This window comes from Leuresthes tenuis, unplaced genomic scaffold (genome assembly GCF_036924035.1).
Source record: "Leuresthes tenuis unplaced genomic scaffold, fLeuTen1.0.hap1 SCAF_14, whole genome shotgun sequence".
NCBI classification, from domain to species: Eukaryota; Metazoa; Chordata; class Actinopteri; order Atheriniformes; family Atherinopsidae; genus Leuresthes; species Leuresthes tenuis.
In genome coordinates this window covers 14,476,463-14,494,023 of record NW_027325368.1, presented here as the reverse complement: position 1 = coordinate 14,494,023, position 17,561 = coordinate 14,476,463, and the positions used below count along the sequence as shown (strand labels likewise).

At 42.9% G+C, this 17,561-nt stretch overlaps 1 protein-coding gene across 5 annotated transcripts in view; it reads left to right on the top strand.

Annotated features, from left to right (window-relative positions):
- Positions 1 to 16,318, top strand: part of arhgap21b (Rho GTPase activating protein 21b) — a 32,032-nt gene extending 15,714 nt beyond the window's left edge. For 2 of the 5 annotated variants that reach the window (XM_072364433.1, XM_072364436.1), the window contains 17 exons: positions 698 to 2,279; positions 5,257 to 5,403; positions 5,597 to 5,699; positions 5,805 to 5,850; positions 6,441 to 6,566; positions 6,675 to 6,974; positions 7,584 to 7,645; positions 7,773 to 7,918; positions 8,010 to 8,152; positions 8,261 to 8,419; positions 8,551 to 8,629; positions 8,733 to 8,806; positions 8,895 to 8,984; positions 9,069 to 9,236; positions 9,569 to 9,674; positions 13,147 to 13,178; positions 13,280 to 16,318. In XM_072364433.1, the coding sequence (XP_072220534.1) occupies positions 698 to 2,279; positions 5,257 to 5,403; positions 5,597 to 5,699; positions 5,805 to 5,850; positions 6,441 to 6,566; positions 6,675 to 6,974; positions 7,584 to 7,645; positions 7,773 to 7,918; positions 8,010 to 8,152; positions 8,261 to 8,419; positions 8,551 to 8,629; positions 8,733 to 8,806; positions 8,895 to 8,984; positions 9,069 to 9,236; positions 9,569 to 9,674; positions 13,147 to 13,178; positions 13,280 to 14,836 (4,920 nt within the window). In that variant the 3' untranslated portion in view covers positions 14,837 to 16,318. The remainder of the gene's footprint in view (positions 1 to 697; positions 2,280 to 5,256; positions 5,404 to 5,596; positions 5,700 to 5,804; positions 5,851 to 6,440; positions 6,567 to 6,674; positions 6,975 to 7,583; positions 7,646 to 7,772; positions 7,919 to 8,009; positions 8,153 to 8,260; positions 8,420 to 8,550; positions 8,630 to 8,732; positions 8,807 to 8,894; positions 8,985 to 9,068; positions 9,237 to 9,568; positions 9,675 to 13,146; positions 13,179 to 13,279) is intronic. The other 3 variants (XM_072364437.1, XM_072364435.1, XM_072364434.1) reach the window with 3 other exon arrangements.
- Positions 16,319 to 17,561: the final 1,243 nt, after the last annotated feature.

Here is a 17,561-nt window from a genome sequence, read left to right as displayed (position 1 = left end):
GGCAGGCTAAATATAGCAATTTCTCTATGAGGGATGGGCGACCTGCTGTCTGTCTGAGGTTGGTAGATGGAGATGTTGGTTTGCACACGTTTCTCAATTTTGTATCAAATTTATTTTTTATCACTGTTGTTCAGATATTTCAGTGAAAAAGCCATTTAATATGTGTATCGTTACACAATCTTTGCAGAAACTCACAATTCAGGCTAAATGTTTGGGAGCCCCGTTAACATGAACATGGCTCCATAATCATCTTTAATAAGCTTTGATGTTTTTTTTGTTTGTTTTTTTGACGATTTAAGATTTTTTTTAATGATACTGAAAACGGTCATTGGATTCAAACAAACCGGGAGATCACAGGCTGAAATACTGGAGAAAGAATGCCAAATTGTCAAAGATTGTTTGAGACTATTGTTTAGTCTCTGTGTCCTGCTTTTGTAAAAACACTGTGCTATCCACAATTATTACCATGAAAATTCTATATCAGGCACAGATGAAGAGCAGTGACACCCCTGAACTGCTTACGACGCCTCCGCTTACTCATACTGCAACATGCTCTGCCTACACACATGTATCCAGTAACATTTGTAATATCACTCTTGACTTCTCTGTAAGCATCTTGCACCGCACTGTTGAAAGTTAAACACACTTGCTGCTTATACTTAGACGTTTTAACACTGTTTTGTCGCTCTATCTCCAGGCCTACTCCCAGGATGCCTACATTCGAGGCCACAGTAGCTACAGTGGAAATGCCTGTCACATCCCTGATCCACCACCAGTATGTTACCCCAGAATAGACTGTAGACCTCCTGGCATGGCCCAGGCAACAGACTCTGTGGGGCAGGTCTGCCGAGGGCCATCAGCAGCTCCTGACCATGGGTATCGCAAAGAGATCACTGTGCCCCCATCTCCTCCTGCTCCTCCTCCTCAATCATATCCTAAAAGCCAAATGGCAGTGTGCATGCGCAACGACAGTGTTAGGACTGTGGTGGTTCCTCCTAATGCAGCCCATATGGGGCGTGTGGGTCCAGCACACAGAATAGATTACATGGACCCTGTCTTTGTTAGGGGAAGACCTGGGTCACTGGCCCAGTATCCTCAACCTCGAAAGGCTGATGTTTATCCTGGCGGTCCCGGAATGGTTCCATTTGTAGGACAAGCGCCTCACTTTCCAGGCAATCATCAAAATATCGATTGGCGCACTTACCAAACGTACAGGGAGTACATTGACAACAAAGGAATCCATTCCCATGGTAGTCGGACTATCCAGGAGAGGCTGGACAATTTGCGAACTGCCAGTCAAGCCTCCTTTAACACCGCTCATCACATTCCCAGAGGAGACTGGGGGCCTAAGGCGATACGACGTAGGAGTACTTCCCATGAAAGGTCATACCAAGGACCTCCACCCCACTTTCAGATCGCCCCACGCAGTGTCTCGCAGGACCGCATGAGCAGTGCAGAGAAGATGGGCCATGCAAGGAACTGGGCCCCCCGAAGTGTCTCCCAAGATGGCTTTGTTCATAAAGCTCGGGCACGCTCAACAGACTACGCTGATCCTGCAGAGCTGGTTCGGCCCAGCGAGAGGAGAGGAGGGTTTGAAAGGGCAGACAAAGGTACAAGGCCCAGCAGACAGTCTATTCCCAGACAAGCTATGCTCTACAGGCACCCTGCTGGATACAGTGGTGGCATCAGAGGGACACCCAACTCTTCCCTGTACTCTAAAGGACCAGATTCTCTTCAGACTCGTTCCTCACCCATGCTCTCAGATAGGCCTTCACTTTTTGGAAAGAGCACAAGTTCTGAACATTCTTTCTCTGACCAAAGGGTTTCAGTAAAAGGACACCAATCAGGCCACACTAGCCAACAAGGCCTGAGCAGAATACGGGCAGAAACCATCCAACCCTTTGAAGCAGGCCGAGATGGAGCATTGGAAGGACTCAGGTCTTCATCTTGCTCTACTCCGAAAGAGATTCCTCAGAGGCCTGGCATCCTCAAAACAACCCAACCAAACTCTCAGAGTCAGATCAATGGGCAGAGCCCCTCAGAGACTGAGGTGGTTCTGAGGGAGAAGCCACCCTCTGGAAAGAACCCCAGCCCCTTACGGCACCCTTCCTACATCCTGGCGGTTAATGATGAAGGAGCAGACCCGTCGGCAGATGTCGTGGTGTGCTGGCTTCCAAATGATGCACGTCGAGAGATGCACATGCGGCGCCTTGGGGAACAATATCATGCCTCTAGCTCCAGCAACCTAGATGAGTCTCTGGACTCCATTCCATTCATTGGTAAGAATATAATCAGTTCTAAGTCTTTCTGGCCTGAGTTGTTCTGAAACAACACCAGTTAGTAGTAATTTGGTACAGACAGGCAGTGCTAATACTGTAGCTATTAGCCCAGAGTTGGCACCATAGGCTTTAAAAGAAAGCTCTGTCAAATAGATAAATGTATAGAGCAGCCACTGTAGTTTCACTGTTGATTTTATTTGATGTGTTATTAGTTTCAATAAATACTGTGGTGGGGAGATGTTCGCAGGTAAATTTATCTTCCTAGGAAGATGTTATTGATCAGATTTTGAGTCATTCATTCAGGGGTTGTGGGATGTTTGACTTAACCAGGAAAGAGTAAAAGACGGCCTGAAATGTATTGAATTTCTCTACTTAATACATTGTTTTCTTGGATGTTGTCTCTTCGGAACGGATCACATCACGGTCTAAATGTCCCTTAATGGATTTTGCGGTTTATAAATTGGTTGCAGCTTAAACAACAGCTGCCTCACTACGCACACACAGTTTCGAGTGTTTTCAGAGCACATCTAGATATTGACAGTTTTGACTGATTGAGTCTTGGTTTTAGATCATCTGTCGTAATCAGTTTATCAGTGAAGAAATACTAACCATTGTGTGTTATGACTGCCAGGAGACTATTTCTGTAGATATTTTGCTAAGAAAATAGCAGTTGGCTGACATTTTAAAGTTTTCACATGTTCTTTAAGGTATTCTTGTATTGAAACTTCACCAGTTGGTTTATATTCAGATTTTTCTGTTTTATTTGAATTTTTTTGCTTTATTTTGCCATCGTTGTCTTTAGCCATACAAGGATATGATTAAAGTAGCACAAAATGTCATCATACTTGTCACAAACAGTTTCATATTTCTGTAAAAACATAATAGAAATAGTAATAAGAGCACTTGATGCCTTGCTTTCAAAAGTGTGTAGTCATGGTAAACTTATGGCGAGCTAGCTGTACTTCTGCTGTACATATCCTCTTCGGATGTATGGGTATGTATGTATGTATGTATGTATGGGTTTGTACTGGACGTTATTCTTGTTTGTGCTCTGTGAAGTAGTTCCACACAGAAGTGTTTGACAGCTGTGGTCATTGGTTTTGCATGTTTCTATTGTTACCATCAGCGTCTCAGTCCACATTGTCAGATGTGAATTTGTGCCATAGCCTAGTTGTAGAGGCAAACAGCTCTGTATATTACGGCCACCTTGTGGCCATTGTCATGTACTACCACCGCTTACAAATTAAAACAGAATAGATACATGACACTAAGAGATTTCTTATAGTAAAACTACTGTTCAAAAAGTCGCCAATCATTGCCCATCCTCGATAAAACAGTTATTTAGGGAATTTCAGGTCTGCTCTCCCTTTGGTGGTTATATGATTTTTGGGTGTTCGGGAGGCCTGACTGTCAAGGTGCAGACAAAGCAGGCAGTGACTGTGGTGATTCTGGGGTTGGTGCCCTGGTCCAGGAGAACAGAGCATTGATTGAGCGAGCCTCTAGGTCTCCATCAATGGCTTGTTTGAAAACGCACTAGTTCAAGCGTTGCAGATCAGTCTTTGGTTTTAGGACAATTGATCATTTTGTTTAATCTCCCAACAGTACTTTTAAATGGAGATGTCATGTCTTTTTCACTGTGTTCTCTTGGGTTTCTGAATTTTCATATGTTGTATCCCTTAAAATCTCGTGTGCTTGTGCTTCGTACCATTTAGTTGAACTGTGGAAGTTGTACATAAAACAAGACCGTTTCTGCTACTTGTTGCTTTATGTCAATGTGGGCCTCGGGCTGAGCTGCTCAGGCTTTGGTTTAGGTCCTCTCAGTAGCATGAGCTCTAACCTGCACTTATAATCTGAAACCCTGCTTTGTATTTGTTTACGCTCTTTTTGCATAGGTTTAATATTAGGCTATTCTTGTTTGTTATGAACTCGTGTATGTTGAGAAATGTCTAGTGGAAAAAAATATTCATTGGAGAGAAAGGGAAGACTTTGAGGTTGTTACTCTGAAGTGCTTATCAATGACAGACATAACCTTTAGAAAACAAATAGCTGGTGAAGTGTTGTTTGAGAGATGGTGGCGACTTTCTTTCTTCGCCCAGTTTCAGTGTTGGGTACAGACTGGAACTAGGGCAGTTGCTTTTAAATTTAGCTCCAAAAGCCCCCTGGCTGCAGAGAGCAGCTTTGTACTCGGAGCTGTTTCAGGCTTGAAGTGCCAGGAGTGGGCGTGAGTTGAGTTAAAAACTTCCTTTTTCTCCCTTTTTAAAAACAAAAAAAAGCCTCAGAAGATGATCCGGTCTCATCTCAGCTGTGTTGCAGTGTGTCCGCTGGGGTACTCAAAGAATGACCGATTGTTGTTATTTCTTTATTTCTTATTTATTTATTACTATTTTATTTCTTTAAAATACCACACATGATACCTGCTGAAATGATCCTCAGTGTCATATAAGGGATGCAGTTTTATCTGCAATTATATTAGATAATTATAGAAAGTAATAAAAATATTAAAAGTAATATGCAAATCAAAATGACACACATGAAAACATTTAACCAAATGGTGTCTTACGATTGTTCAGCAAGATTTATTTAGTATTAAATGGTTTCCTTTATTAAGGATATGTTCCCATCATACATACACACACATCAGTGTAAATGTAAAGGTTAATGTGGGATTAAATATCTTATTCATAGACAATTTTATCACTTGAATAACTACATTCCCTCATTTGAAGATAAGAAATGGGATTTTTTTTTTTAGCTGGTTTGTACATGAATATGAAAAATAAGTCCTCCGGAAAAAATTAAATTTGTTAAATTGTCCCTTTTTTGAAAATGTTTTATTTGTTAAATCATTTCTTTTTGTCTGTGTAATTATATTAATATGATTTATCTGTTCCAGGCTTTTTTTTTTCCTAATGATTTTGATTAGATTAATTTGTGTGCTCATTTAGTGATCAAACAGAATATTTAATTCTCCTCCTAGATGAGCCCGTCAGCCCCAGTGTTGACCGGGAGGCGGCACCCATTCCTCCCTCTGCTGTGATCTCGGTTGCACCATCCATTGCCACAGCGCCCTCCAGTCAAGGCTCCCCGTGTCCTACCATTCGTCGTCAGCTGTCACATGACCAAGGTGAAAAGCATTGTGTTGGCTGGATAATGGATGTTGAATCCATGTTGAAGGACAGTTTTTCCCATGATGTCATCGAAGTGATAGTTCTACATAATTTGTGATTGATCCTACATTCTTACGTGACCCTCGAACAGTCATGACTTGGGTTGTAAATTACAACCGAATCATTTTGTATTTTACCATTGCTGTATAGAGTCCCTGCGAAGTGCTTTGTTGGACTCGGACTCAGCCAGTAAAACAGAGCGGTCCAAGTCTTATGATGAGGGTCTGGATAACTATCAGGAAGAGGGAAGAGGGTGAGTGCATCGGGAGACACTTGCAGGCTCTGGATGGCTATAAATCATTGCTCTGAAGTTTGTGTTGGATCTGTCTTATCTTGTTTCTCTCCTCTTCTTATTTAGAAGATCTCCAAGTAAGCACATGTCGGGTCTCGGGGGTCTGAGAAAGGTGAGGAACAGTCTGATCACATTTTAAACTCTTTTTATGATGTTAAACCACTTTTCTTTAGTTTGATACCGTACCATATTGTGGCTCCACTGCAAATAAAAGCTATAACTCCACATTAGGTTTATAGCTATAGAGGCACGGTTCCTAGTTTTGCACGTAAATGCTCACTTAAACCTTATTGTTAAATTGTATAAAGCTCGTTCTTCTTCATTGTTGGACAATCAGATCACTGCTCACCTCCTAGAGTCACACTTGATGTGAATTTGGTGAATCTTAATGTTGAAAAGGTTGTTGATATGTTTGTTATTGAGTAAATGAGTCAAAATCTTAAAACGTGTTGCCCAGTATGGCTACTTATCGTAAATTGAAAGTCCTAAATAAGACATTGGTTGCTCTTGATGTTCGCTGGCTTACTTGGGAAGTGTATTTTTTCTAATACTGAGATGTCATGGTGACTGTGACACCCCCCCCAGCCTGCTTCCATCTTCAGACCTTTGTTGCATGTCACCCTCCCCTCACACTCTGCCATGTTTCATGTCATGCTCTACTGTCATCTTCTAACACCAGAAAATAAAATGTCACACTTGCAGGCTCTGGATGGCCATAAATTATCAGGGGATTCTGGATCTCGCAGGGACTCCTCTTCGGATATCTTCGCTGACTCTTCCAAAGAAGGGTTGCTTAACTTCAGGCAACTCAGTACAGATAAGAATAAGGTATTCTTCAGCATTCGTGCCCTTATTTGTTAACCATATGAATTACTAATGTTGTGGAGTGTAAGATCATCCTTTTCTGTGCCTCTCCTGTCTCTTTGATTCTGTTAGCGTGTTGGCGGAGGGATGAGATCATGGAAGCAAATGTATGCTGTTTTACAAGGTCACACCCTGACCTTCTACAAAGACAGGAAGGATGCATTGTCTCATGCTTCGGCACAATCTGATGAGGACCCACTTCGAATAAGCGTCAAGGCCTGTCTGATTGACATCTCCTATAGCGATACAAGACGCAAGAATGTACTGCGATTAACCACCTCAGACTGCGAGTATCTGTTCCAGGCAGAAGGGAGGGACGACATGCTGTCGTGGATCAGAGTCATTCAGGAAAACAGTAATCCAGACGAAGAGGTGCGTATGTGGGTCAGGGTTATTAAATATGTGGAGCAGAACTTCCTTCTTTCATTATTTCATCACTGCAGTGACGCGCTTAAGGACAGTTGTTCACAGGTGCAGGGAAAAGGATCAAGTTAGAACTGTGCCATAGTTGGTTTTTAAAGAAGTGAAACGCACACCCAACAGGTTGGTACAAAGTGAACCACAGTCTGCCTTTGAACTAAATACAATGAGGCCCTTAGACAGATGTGATCGCAGACATTTTGTTCATGAAGTGGTTTACAGTGGCTAAAATAAGAAGTCGTTTGAAACTTGTTCTATCTGGGCAGAACAAAAACACACTTGTCGGGGTGTGGAGGGAAAATTCCACGTCTGATTTTAGAGCCGATCAGAAAGGCTCCTTTCAGCAGTTTTTTTTTGGGGGGGGGGTATCATTTCTTTGTTTAAATAATTTTTAGGTCTTATATTAGCTGAATACCTGGATTAGAAGTCAAACAATTGTTTACTTTTAGACAATCACTTGGTTAGAAAAGCAACTGTTCTCTGTTTGGCACGAATAATCAGTTGTTTTTTTTTAGTTTTCTTTTTTTTTTAATTTTCTCTGTATTCTTGCTGTCATGACAGAATGCTGCTGTAACAAGCCAGGACTTGATCAGCAGAAAGATCAAAGAATACAACATGATGAGGTATACAGGACACCACATTTCCCCGCAGGAGGTTATCTGCTGTTAAAAGCCAACTGTTTACCCATTTTAACTCCTTTTTTCTTTTTTTTTTCTTTTTCTGTTTGAATTTCTCGTGCGTTTCTCAAAGCGCACCAAGCAGCAGATCTGAACCTTCCCCAAAAGCGTCTCGGCAGTCCCTCAGCATCAAACAAGCCTTCCTGGGAGGTAAAACGGATGGCAAGATCCACAGCCCCCATTCGCCCAAAACAGGAGAGGAGCGAAGGGCTCTGAAAGGTAAAGACACGTTAGCTCTTAAGCTTTTCGTGTGGTCACACAACATGTGTAACCTTTTTTTTGGCTCATTTACGTATGTGTACCCTGACAGATGATTCCAGTCCTCCTCGGGACAGGGGAGCTTGGAAAATTGGCATTGCTGGGATCATGAGGAAACCCTTTGAAAAAAAGACTCCAGCGGGCATCACTTTTGGTGTTCGGCTCGATGATTGTCCACCTGCACAAAGTAACAGGGTGGGTCTGCTCTGCCATTACAGCAAACGGTCACCAACTCCTGCTCATAGCTTTAATATGTTGCTGACGCAATATTTCATGTGGCTTTTCTATGACTGTGTTATGCAGTTGGTTCCTCTCATCGTGGAGGTCTGCTGTAAGGTCGTGGAGGAGCGAGGACTGGAACACACTGGTATTTACAGGGTTCCTGGGAATAACGCTGCCATCTCCAGCATGCAAGAGGAACTCAACAGCAAAGGCATGACTGACATCGACATCCAGGAAGACGTGAGTAACTGACAGTCGGGCTGCACGGTGCCGCCTGCAGCTGCTCTGATGTCATACTTGAGTGGTGATTGATCTCTGCTGTAAGGACTGGTTTAACGTGACGATTGTCTCGATCTTTTACTACTCTGCAGAAATGGCAGGACCTTAATGTCATCAGTAGTTTATTAAAGTCGTTTTTCCGAAAACTTCCAGAACCTCTGTTTACAAACGGTAGGATCGTATACCCAAAGTTGTGATCAAGAAATTGCAAATAATACTGGATCATTTGCCTCTTTTGCACCCCTAAGATAAGGTTTTCATGCTCTGCTCACAGAAATGTACGCTGATTTTATTGAAGCCAGCCGAATAGAAGACTCAGTGGAGAGATTAAAGGAGCTTAAGAGGCTGGTGAGTGAAGTCTGATATGAGGAACAGATGTTGTTAAGTCATTTGGCCATCAGGCGTATCATTATGATTCTGAAACTCACTTTTCCAGATCTACGAACTGCCCGACCATCACTTTGAAACTCTGAAATTTCTTTGCGCTCACCTGAAGAAGGTTTCTGACAACGGTGAAAAGAACAAGGTATGGGTCGTCCCCGGTGATGCTGCTGCTGTTTAACACCCAGCTCATCTGAGGATACTGTCCTTTCATCTCTGAACCATTTAGATGGAGCCTCGTAACCTGGCGCTCATGTTTGGGCCGACGCTGGTCAGAACCTCCGAAGACAACATGACCAAGATGGTCAATCACATGCCGGACCAGTACAAGATAGTTGAGAACCTCATCCAGCAATTCGACTGGTTCTTCAGCGATGACTGTCATGAGGATCCCGTCGTACGTGACAGTTAATTCTTCATCTCACGTTTTATTTCATTTTATTTATTTCATGCTGCACTTGATCTCACTGTGAGATGGTTTGACACGGTAATACGTTCTGTAACTTCGCTGTTGTGATTCACGATTGCACTCGGTGTCATTTTCAGTCAAAGTAAGCAGCTTTTTTAGATGAGCTCAAACGAACCCTAATGTTGCCGACTCTCTTCTGATCTTTTCTGTTTTTAGTATTTTTTTAAAGTAAAATGCAACTCAAATCTTACTTGTCCTACATATGAATTTGCTTATCTTCTTTGCCCTTTTTTCTCCTCCTCCCTCCATTATTCTTCCAGACTACAGCTGAGCAGGAGAACACGGTGAAGTCTCAGCCTGTGCCCAACATCGACCACCTGCTCTCTAACATCGGGCGGACTGCAGCCTCGCCAGGCGAAGTCTCAGGTAACTTAGCAGCAGTTTTTGGGGGTTTTTTTCTTTTCTTTTCTCAACACTCCAGTAATATTTTACCGTGCCAGCATTGCTATATTAGTATTGTCACAGTATATTGAATAGAAGTGTTGTGAAGTTGTAATCTAAGATAGTGCTAAGGCATTCAGCATCATCCTTCTTTTGAATTAATTTAGATGCTTTGAGCAAGAACTAAAGTGCCAACTTTTCTTTGATTCAGTTGAAGCAAGCTTTTTCACAAGTTTTTCAGTGTGGTTTCATCACTGGAAAAACTGTTGAAAATACCTTGCATTAGGTATTCATTTATTAAGTTTATTTTGTTCTTTCATTGACTATTTGGTTGTTTGTTTGTTTGTTTGTTTGTTTTTGCCCTAAGATAAAACTGTCCAAGTTTTATTTCTGTTCATTTCTTTGCTTTTCTCTTTTTTTTTTTTCCCTTCTTGCTTAAGTCACTTTTTTCTCCCTGTGCTTTACCTGTGTTGAGACGACGACTCCTTTTCTTTCAGTTCTTTTCTTCCCCTCCTCCTCGTCTCTCACATAATCCTGGCCTGTTCTTTCCCAAAGAAAATCTCAACAAAACCAAACAAAAACTATGGAAGTTTAACCCTTCTGACCTGTGCCATTCTGTGTGTAGTGTGTTGTTTCTCTCCCTTATTCCTGTCCAGCACTCACACATTACCCAATCTTGACACAGGCCAAGTGGGCGGCGTCTATCACTCGATGATGTCACTGATGGGCTCTGTTTTGTCAGTGGTGGACAGCTGGGACTGTAGGAAGAAGGACGAGTGTTGTGCCCAGTGTAGCTGCCTAGTCTGCAGAAACCCGCAGCTCTTTTAAATTTGGGCGAAAGGAGGAAAAAAGATAAAAAAGAAAGAAAGAGAAGTCGGTGTTTGTCATTTTTCCTGTGGTGTGCACGTCTCATATTTAAACCAATACCCTAACTTGAGGGGATACAGAGCGATGCTGCTGCACTTTCTCTGAAAGCCCTTCTGCTGTCTCTTGTTGTCTTTTAAGCTGATCGCAAGGACAAGTAGCATGGTACGGTCAACCTCGGGTTCTCTCCCGGTCATGTGGCGTAATCTGTCATAATGTCTGAGGGTGGGTGTCGCAGTGTTGGGACTGAGCTGGATGTTCCCCAGCACACATGCGTTGACACAAAAACAATCCACACATACAACCACGCCCCGGCCCAACAAGAATTTCATAACTCACTGATGCAGAGGTGCACAGGCTGTAAAGTAACACTGGACAGGGCTCTAAGCATGTAGATGTAGGTGCATTTGCTACTTTTTTTTGGTCGTCCGATGCTGCCTCTTGTCTTTTTTTGTATTTTTTTATTATTATTTAAGTTGTTGTCTGTCCTGTGATTTTTTTTTTTTTTTTTTTTTAATTTTTAAAAAAAAAAAAAATTTCCTGCACCCCTTCCCAATCTTTTGCTTTAAACAACCGTTAAAATTTTTACATAATCAACTACAGATAAACATGACAGCATACGTCCTCGTCTCCCTCTGGAACACAGTGTTTGACATCCTCATCAGCCACTAACGCATCTCTCACTGCCCTCTTACCCAACCTTACCCTTTGCTTAAACACACACACGCACAAATTAGAGCCTAAATTGAATGATAATGGCCCATTTCCACAACGGGAACTTTTAGGAGCACAGGAGTCATTTCAGGGAATTGAGACGTCTACCTGCAGTTCAACAAAGGGAGCTGATGGCTACTCCTGAGCAGTGCTTTCTAAAGCATAATGGAGCCGTCGGGGCAGGTTTACCCTCATTAGGTTCACATACATTAGGACGAGCTATTGCTCAACTAGACCATTTCACTGGATATATGGGGATATGACCATTTTAAGTTGTTTACATCGCAGAGAGAGGAAAAAAAAAGATAAACGGTCTTGCTGTAAATTGGTACCATCTTGATCAGTCAATTGGTCGGTTTTCCAGTTCTGTACATTTCATACGTGCTTTACACTTTGCTTGTTATCTATTTTAACCTAATGAGATGCATGCTGTTGCTTTCTGAAGTTACCAGCTCCGCCATCTTTTTTTGTACCGCCTTCTATTACTTCTGGGGTAGGAAATGAGGATGATGTGCTGAGCTCCTTGGCCAGTTTGAGTCCAGTTGAGCATATACATGCAGGATTTATTGAGCTCCCAGTCACATTACCTAAGTGTGCTTGTTTTAACTATGCGGTATAATGTCAATTGGACTTACGTCTTCACATGTGTTTTAGTTGAACTCACTTTTCCTCACCTGATATGAACTTATAGAGGGTGCAGCATACTTGATTCATACATGGAGGAAATGCTGGATATCAGTAGTAACAGTGTTTGGCCTCTGAGCTTTCTGGGAATCCTCAATAGATTCATCATCACACTTATTGTAGAGTAGGAATATTTAATAATTCTGTTCTCAGCAGGTAATCTATTTCCAAAGCTCAAGTTTTCCAGTTCTCAATTGTTGTTTTGCCCCCTTGTCTTTTTGCTAAGTTATTCAGTCTGTTATTACAGCTATAGCAAGATCACTTGTGATTGTCCCCCTTTCAGTCCAAGTCAACCAATAAAACCAATAAAACATTCAACCATCACTTAGGGCTAAAGAGGGCTACACATTGTTAGCTTTTTGGAGGACTTCTCACTAACACATGTTTGTAGAAAACCTAAAATCCACATAAATGTGAGATATGTGCTACCAAGAGTGATCCTTATTTTCTGTGCCCCCTAAAGTTCCTTTAAGTATTTGTGCGGAAAAGGGCTGTGTGTGTGCTTCTCTTTGTTAGCCGCAGTCTGCATGTCGTCACTGCTGAACAGTAAATCTAGAAGGTTTTGTGAACCCTTTGTTTTGCCTTTTCCTTTGTTTTTAGTGACAGGCCACATGTTAAAGTGCACTGCAGGAGTTAATCGGTCTTGGCGTAAGAGCGACCTCTTCGTTATACTTAAGTTTGCCTGCACCAGCTCAGCTGTATCGACAGCAAACACTCACTGATCTGTTCAGCTCAGGCCCATTAAGCCTCTCAGTCAGAGCAAATTCACCCCACTCCCTCTCCTCTGTGACGTCTTGAGTTGGGAAAGAATGCCTACAGCTGGTTGGTGGCTTCATGTTATGCTCTGTGACTGGAGTGTTTGTGCGTGATGTGCCGTCGTTCCATTGATACATGAGCATGAGCTGCTTTTTGTGTCTTGGTTTACTGCCGGGTTTTCACCACCTTCCATCTTTCATCTCAGGCTCTTTTCTGCTGCTTTCTCCACTTTACATTTATAGCTTACTGTGGTTACTCATCCTTCCGTCTCTTCTTCCGCGACCAAAAATGTGTCATCTGCTTTCGTCGAGCTGCTCTCATTCTATTCATTGTATCTGTCACTTTGAATCTTTAAACTCAACTTTAAGTCTGCCTTTTCTACGTTCAGAAAGTCATCAAAGTGTCCCATTTACTAATGATTCTCTTCTCTTTAATACAGACTCAGCAGGTAGTGACTCCTCCAAATCAAAGGTAACACCCTACTTTTTTCTTATATATGTTAAATTTCTTTGTTGTAGTTTAATACTAAGCCACCATTTTACATGTCTAATACTACCTTGGATCTGTATCATCAGGGCTTGTGGGGGTCAGGGAAGGATCAGTGTAGCAAAGAAATGCTGCGCTCCTCCTTCTTCGCCAACCGCAAACGCAAGAAGCCCAAGGATAAAGTTCAACCCAGCAGTTCAGATGACGACTTGGATCCTGTGTTCACCAAGAAGGAGCTCCCAGGGGAAGGCCAGCAACTGCCTCTGTGGTCCCCAGACAGCCAGACCGAGGAGGAGGGCCAGACAACCGAAGCCAGCGAGAAAGAGAAGCACATGACCAGCTCAGAGGAACAGCTGGATAAAACCAACAGGAAAGAGTCTTGGTCTCCTCCCTCCCTGCCTCCGGAGCACATTTCCTCCACCCTTCAAACCGGTTCCCCCTACGCCTCGCCGTCCCATTCCCCAAACCTCAGCTACCGCATGCCTATGGCTCACCAGTCCTCTCTGTCCGACCCGCCCTCCAACTACGATGATACAGTTTCTGACCTCGGTACAATGAACAGCACCAGCTCACAAGCATCAGTGCCCAGAGTGAGGCGTGGCAGGATGGCAGCTCTGGGCACCGAGGCATGCCCCAGCGGGCTGGGAGCAGAGGTTTGCTCCATTACCTCAGACTACTCCACCACGTCCTCAATGACGTTTCTGACCGGAGCTGAGCTCAGCACCCTCAGTCCCGAAGTGCAGTCTGTGTCTGAGAGCCGGGGTGGAGAGGACGCAGACGACGAGAGAAGTGAGCTCATCAGCGAAGGAAGGCCGATGGAGACGGACAGTGAGAGTGACCTGTCTGTGTTTACCGTCGGCAAATGTGATCAGCAAGATCTGCAGGAAGCTCCTCGGCCTCTTCCTTCGTACAGACTCATTGAGTGCGATACGCTCTCCAGAAAGAAAGCTGCCCAACAGAAAACCGACAGCGAATCCTCTCTGGACACTGCTCGCGGGGATAAAGATTCCAACAGACTGTCTCATGTTTTAGGTTCAGTGAAAGGCCGCTCCACGGGAAGCCTCAGCTCCTCGTCCCGAAGCGAGCTCGATAAAACGGAGCCGGCGTGGAAGCTGAAGATCACAGACCGACTGAAGGTACGCCTTCGAATGTCTGTGGATGATATGTTTGGTGTGGGAAGTCAGAGGAGTCGGTCCCCAGAGGGCCGCAGCAAGAAGAAGAACATCAGGCGCAGGCACACAATGGGCGGACAGAGGGACTTTGCAGAGCTGTCTGTTTTGGGAGACTGGTCGCAGCAGGTTGGCATTGGTTCAGGCTCGCGATCAGAGCTGTCAGCTGTGGACCGGCTGAAACCGAAGTGTAGCTCTCAGGACTTCTCTATTGGGGACTGGATTGCCCGCGAACGCCACCGCACCAGCAATCCCGAGGTCAGCCTAGACCTCTCCGAACAACAGGGGGCGCTGTCCAACGCTAACTCCCCGAACCCCGGAGCCTCGTCCTCGTCCGATTTCCAGCGTCGTCCAGCTGAGGCGTTGAACGGGGACACCAACCAGAGTAAAAATCTGAGCCTTTCTGCCACTGCTCACCCTCATAAACTCACTAGTTCCCAGGTGGTCCATTCACGCTTCTATCAGTACTTGTGAGAGGTGTGTGACTGTGTGTTCTCCGTCGAAGAGATGTGTACCTACTTGGGAGTCAGTCAGTATATTGTCTGTGTCACCAATGTTAGTGAATGAGCATGTTTACAAAAAATTGTCTGGAGCGTGTCTGTTAATGATGCGAGTGTGCTTGTGAAACGCGATTTTCTGCACAGTGGATCTTTCTCTGTTTAAGACAAGGAACAAAAAAGGTTGTTTATATCATTAACACCCCCCCCCCTTTTTTTTTATTGCTTTATTTTTCTTTTTTTTAGATAATTACTCAGCAGGAGTCCCTGTTGTGCTAAAAAAGGACCTGTTGCTCATGAGACAATGAACCTGTGAAGTATGTTTAAGGAAGTGTGAACACACAAATTAAGATTGTTCTGAGGTTTAGCTAAGTGGCTTTAAGGATGACCTGACTTAGAATGAATAGGAAGTAGTTAAAAGAGAAAATAAGAAGTATGAATTTTTAGTATTGCAGAGGAACTATTTTTGTGTAAAGAAAGTTAAAATGTTCATTGTCCGTGCGGCTGTCCGTAACCAAATGAAGAATGTACAGACATGCTCGCTGTAACACTGACTAAAAGCTTTACATGCTCGTGTTTCATTCTAAAGTGTACATATCCCTATTTTTCTGTGTACTTGAAATGTGTTTTTGGTACAGCCTGTGTGTGACTGCCTACAAGCTCTCTGCTGTCAAAGGGGCCTTTCCGAAGGTACAGAGGTAACAAAGAGACACTGGACTTATGCAAACGGAAACATCGTTCATATTCATCTCTGCTATGTGGTTGATAAAGCAGTGAACAACATCCCTCTGATGCAAACATTAGGCTGTGTTTTAAGGTTTGCGGTCGCACACAAGTCAGTGACTGGCAGTGGGTTGGAAGGAAAAGTCGGACGAAGTAAGATGGTAATTGATCAGGAAATAATGTTTCTTCACAAAAAGAAAGTGCCTCACAATGAAATGTTAAGGGTGCCATAATGTCTTTGTTGAGATACACGAAGCTGTTACTGTGAATGACGTTTTTATCGCCCATTCAGTCATTCTACAGGTAATGAAAATGCCGAGCTTCCATTCTTTTGGCATTCCACTCTGGTCTTAATCCGTTTTATACATCTTTAACCTCTTGTTTTTCATCTCCTGGTTTTAACAGAACTTGAATTTTAAATATTCATTGTAAAAATAAGTAATTTAAGTGTACATAAAGATTCCATGTTTTAGCTGCTTTACCTTGCATTTCCATCAGATTGGAGGATTAAGTACAGTATTGTGTGATGATGATGATGATGCTCATGTGGCCTGAATTGGTATTGTGGGCAGTTTGGTACTTCTCTGTGGAGAGAGATTCACTGTAGGAGGACACCTCATTGAGATGGGTAATTTGTATCAATGCAGTGTTTCTCTGATTGTGAGGGGTGTGCACAGACTCCTGAAACACTGGAAATAAATTTTTGTCAATGGAAGCTATTTTTGTATGTGGTTTTCTTTCTTTCTTTTTTCCCCACATTTGGTCACTGCTTTGTGTGACTACATGGAATGTAATAATGGCAACGATCAGCTGATTCTCCTAAAGAACTGAATCCCTAATATAGAATACAATGCCTCTGAATCAAGCAGGTTCTTAAAGACTTTCTGATACTACTAGAGCCATCTGTTTGTGCCTGGGCAAAATGTTTGACAAAAGTTTTCAGCTTTAAAAATGATTCCGTCCGAGCAGCACAACAACAAATGTACGAAATATTGTAACGATAGTGAACATATCGCACTGAACTTACTTGTGTTCACTAGTGACATAAATGAGTTCTATTTAGCTGCTTTACTTTTAATTTTATTTTTTATTGTAATTTTTTGTGTGTGTGGTCATTATCCTGCTATCATGACTTATTGGGATTCTTGAGCACACAAAATCATTGTTAAAGTTCCCATGAAACGCAAACCTAGGACACGGCAAGCCTGCCGAAAGTCTACTCTGATTGGTCAGCTCCTGTGGCCTGATCGGGCACCGCCCACAGTTCTGCATCAGCTCCTTTGAAACTCCACACTGTTTATCTAAAAGCTGATACTGATGAAAAGCATACTGTTTTCAATTTTCAGATCAGGGTCACCAGAAAAGCGAAAGTTTCAAACGTCTCATAGTAGTTTGAGCCGATTCTTTAATAAAGACTTTAACACCATTTTGAAAGTCCCCAATCTGAATAGGTACTGAGTCCTCTAAGGGGCAGGGAGATACTTTCATATATTCATTAATTCCTTAACAATACTTTTGCATTATCTCGCAATAATTCTGTATTTCCAGGATTGGTTCATGCGGCACCGAAGGCACAAGACACAGCTGAAGTTTGGCTTCTGATTCACAGCTTCCGGTTCGTCCTGTCGAGTCCTTTTGGGGGCTCCGCCGTATTGCTTTTAGTTTTAGCTCACCAGTCAGGAAATCTCCAAACTGAGAGCGCTCTGAACGCCGTCTACTGCAGGTAAGACACCGACTACTTGCTGGTACTGGACACAACCCAACTTAAAGAAAACAGAAATATCCCAATAAGAATCTCAACAAAACTACTTTTCTGTTATAGATGAGCTACATGGTGGTGGACAGAGTAAGACAGATTAAATAAAACTTAAATGTTTGTCTTGATTTTATATTCACTGCCTGTGGTATTATGGATAGAATGTTGGATCGGTTTATAGTAAGAACACAAGCAAAACTGAGGGAAAAATATACATGTCAAA